The sequence below is a fragment of the Globicephala melas genome, chromosome 17 (genome assembly GCF_963455315.2).
Source record: "Globicephala melas chromosome 17, mGloMel1.2, whole genome shotgun sequence".
Taxonomy (NCBI): Eukaryota; Metazoa; Chordata; class Mammalia; order Artiodactyla; family Delphinidae; genus Globicephala; species Globicephala melas.
In genome coordinates, this window is record NC_083330.1 from 77,575,785 (window position 1) to 77,579,180 (window position 3,396).

The 3,396-nt window shown below is 60.2% G+C and overlaps 1 protein-coding gene across 1 annotated transcript; it reads right to left on the reverse strand.

The window, feature by feature from the left end:
- Window positions 1-1,908: 1,908 nt before the first annotated feature.
- GPR20 (G protein-coupled receptor 20) lies at window positions 1,909-2,991 on the reverse strand. The gene has a single exon (XM_030876276.2). It carries the CDS (start codon window positions 2,989-2,991, stop codon window positions 1,909-1,911), a length of 1,083 nt encoding a protein of 360 aa, XP_030732136.1.
- Window positions 2,992-3,396: the final 405 nt, after the last annotated feature.

The following is a 3,396-nucleotide window of genomic DNA, read 5'->3' on the forward strand; positions in this document are numbered from 1 at the left end:
CTTGGCACAGACAACCCACTCCCGCACCCTCCTTTCCCGAGAGCCAGGCCCCTCCTCTGTTCCATGGAGCTCTGGGCCCCTCTCTGAGCTGGGAGGTGGGGGGAGGCTGCATACTGTGCCCGGCACCCAGTCAAGGCCAAGGATGGTGGTCCTGATGCTGACAACCACGCCCCTTGCTTCTTGAGCACCGGGCCCAGGAGGCAACCCTGGGTCCAGCTCCCCCACCACTTCACTGAGCAGGGCTTGGACTCCCCCGGGCTCCAGCATCTCCCACCTTGGCCACCCCACAAGGTCCTAGGGCCAAAGGTGCCACCCCCACTGGGCTCCAGCAGACAGTACTGGTCTTGCAGTACCTGGGTACTCTATGACCCTGGCAAGCTCCTTTCCCTCTTTGAGCCTCAGTTTCCTCGTCTGTAATATGGGGATATAAATGGCCTTTCTGCCTCCCATCCAGGCCTTGCACTAGGGCCCTGAACTCGGGGCCAGGATACTCTGCCTGGAGCCGCCGAGCATGTAGGACTATTATTTTCTTTGGCTGTACCGTGTGGCATGTGGGATCTTAGTTTCCTGACCAGGGATCGAGCTCATGTCCCCTGCGGAGTCTTAACCACTGGACCACCAGGGAAGTCCCATGTAGGACACTTCTTTGCAGACAAAGGGCAAACATGGGGCCCAGATTCCATCTCACCAGTTTCAGTGGTGGTGGCCACGTGAGAGGGTGGAGCCTGGTGGCTAGAGGTGCCTGGGACGCCCAGAGCTCCTCTCTCACAACAGGCGCCCTCCCCCCATACAGCAGTCTAGAGAGGGCTCATGGGAGCTTGAACATTCGACTAGAAGGCATGCAGAGGCTATCCTGGAGTCCAGCTCAGAGGAGGCAACCAGAGGCCCAAGCCAGAGAAATGATCCCTCCCCCGGAAAGGCAGGGAAGCATGATGAGCCAGGTGAGAGGGAGAATGAAGGGTTCTGAGTGTGGGGAGACGGTGGCCTTAGGCCAGCAGGCCTGGGTTCCAGTCTCTGTGTCTTTGCCCTTGGTTTCTCATCCATAGGATGGGCTGTGAGCCTACTGCCCTCCTGGGCCAGCGGGCAGGGTCTTCCAAGATGGTTCCTATAGTGGAGGGCTTTGGGAAGATTTGAGTGGTCTCCATGGGGCAGGCAAGGGGATGTTGGAGGAGGTGGGGCTGAGCTGTGATTGGCCATCTCCCACTCATGGCACCTGTATGTGCCACTCAGCCTCCCCCTCATGGCTGGTGGGTGGAAAACAGTCTCCCCTTTGTAGGGTAGTGTCTGGTTTGAGTGTCAGCCCAGGTAGCACAGTACTCACAGCAAAGCACCCCACGGTGTCAGGCTGTCTTTCTGTGTGATTTATGGATGCCTCAAATGGAGGCCCTGCAGACGTGAACCCTTCACGTCCGCTCACATAACATTTGTGTCCTCTAACACTTCCTTTCTGTTCCTGTTCTTCTCTCTTTGTGGGGGAGGGAGAAAAAGGGGGAGGGGTGGGGAGGGAACCCCTTCAGGTTATCTTTTTAACCCTCTTTGAAATTCCCAGTATCTAAAACATCTTTGTCCATGTTTCTCAGGGACCCCTTCTAGAGGTTGAATGGTCCAAGTGAGAAGCAGCTCCTGGCTACCCCTCTGAGTTTTCAATGGACACAATATTTACCTTAGGGATGGCAAATTATCAGCATTCAGATCACCACATCCTATCTAGAGCCCATGGCAGACATTGCTAATCAATCACAGCACAGTGGCCTTAGACACTTCCTCCACGCAGTGCACTGGGCAGCCATCACCAATTGATCAGGTGAACCCAATTTGCCATCCGAGTAGAGCAGATATCTGTGCTGTCCCCGACCTGGTGTGTCCAGTCCAGCCCTGACCTTTGGCCCCCTTGCAAAGTCCTACCAACTAAGCCTCAGGCCCGTTAGCCAGGGCCTGCGTGAGGGCTCGAGGTCTGGCGCCGAGGATGTGACGGTGAGCCGAGTTCTTGGAGCTCTTGCGCGTGCTGACCACGTTGCAGCCGTTGGGCTCGCACCCCGCTCCATGCTGGTGGAAGAGGCCACGGACGGTGGTCTGGAAGCTGCTGGTGACGAAGCAGTAGACGATGGGGTCCATGCAGCTGTTGAGGCTGCTGAGGGTCACTGCCACATGATAGACCACGAGGCTGGTGTGGTGCGGCACGTCGGGCCACAGCGCCACAGCCACCTGGCGGGCATGGAAGGGCGTGAAGCAGACGAGGAAGATGACGAGCACGGTGAGCAGCAGCTGCATGGCCCGCATGCGGCGCTGGCGGCCCTGGCGCAGCAGGCCCGGCCGTGACAGCGCACACATGATGCGGCCGGTGAATATGCTAATGACCAGCAGTGGCAGCAGGAACTCCAGGACGGTCAGTGCAAAGACGCGGCAGCAGGGCCCGCCGGTGGCCGTCACGCCCAGCACGGACAGGGTCACGGCGCCGGCGGCCAGCCACACGAAGGCACACACGGCTCTGGCGCAGGCAGGCTGGCGCCAGCGGCGGCCACCATCGGGCTGCACGATGGCCAGGTAGCGGTCCACGCAGATGCAGGTGAGGAAGAGGATGGAGCAGTGCATGTTGAGGAAGTAGCCAAAGATGTGCGGGAGGGCGCAGCGCAGGCAGCCGCGGGTGCCGTAGAAGACAGCAAAGCGCGTGGGCAGGGACAGGCCCACCAGCAGGTCAGTCACCACCAGGTTGATGGTGTAGATGACCGACGGCGTCCTGGCCTGGGTGCGGCAGCCGAAGACGTACAGCGCCAGCCCGTTGAGCACCAGGCCCACCAGGAAGATGACGCCATGCACGGCCATCAGCGCCAGCCACAGGCCTGGGAAGGCGGCGTGCAGCTCCCCGTCCAGCACAGCAAACAGGTGGAACAGGGGCATCTCCGGCATGCTGACATTGGTCCACGCTGCCGCTGCCGCTGTGGCATTGGGGGCAGCCACGGCCGAGGGCCCTGCGGAAGACGCGGAGGGCATGACAGCAGCCAGCGCACGCCCGGGGCCTGGAAGGAAGGAGACCGGGTTACCCTGGGGTTATTGGAGCCCTGCCCCGAGGCTGGACCTCACCTGGCTCGTCTGCCCACCCAGCACCCCAACATTCCCACCTTTGTGCCTCTGCCTGGCCTGGCCCTGGCACTTGCCAGCGTGCAGCTCCAGCAGAATGCCAGTGCTGTGCACCTGCTGCTTGCTGTAATGGGAGGCGAAAAGCCTCGCAAGACTGTCACCGGGACTGAAAGATGACAAAGGCGACTGGTGTGGCACAGGTAAGATGACGGGCCAAGTGTGTGGTGTTTGAGCCTGGGCTCCAATTCCAGTTGCTTCCTCGCTCGCTGTGAAACCTCAGGCAAGTCGCTTAACCTCTCTGTGCCTCACGTCCTAATC

What these genes read in the sequence shown, in the direction of transcription:
- GPR20 (XM_030876276.2), bottom strand. Translation starts at nt 2,991, where the DNA reads ATGCCCTCCGCGTCTTCCGCAGGGCCCTCGGCCGTGGCTGCCCCCAAT.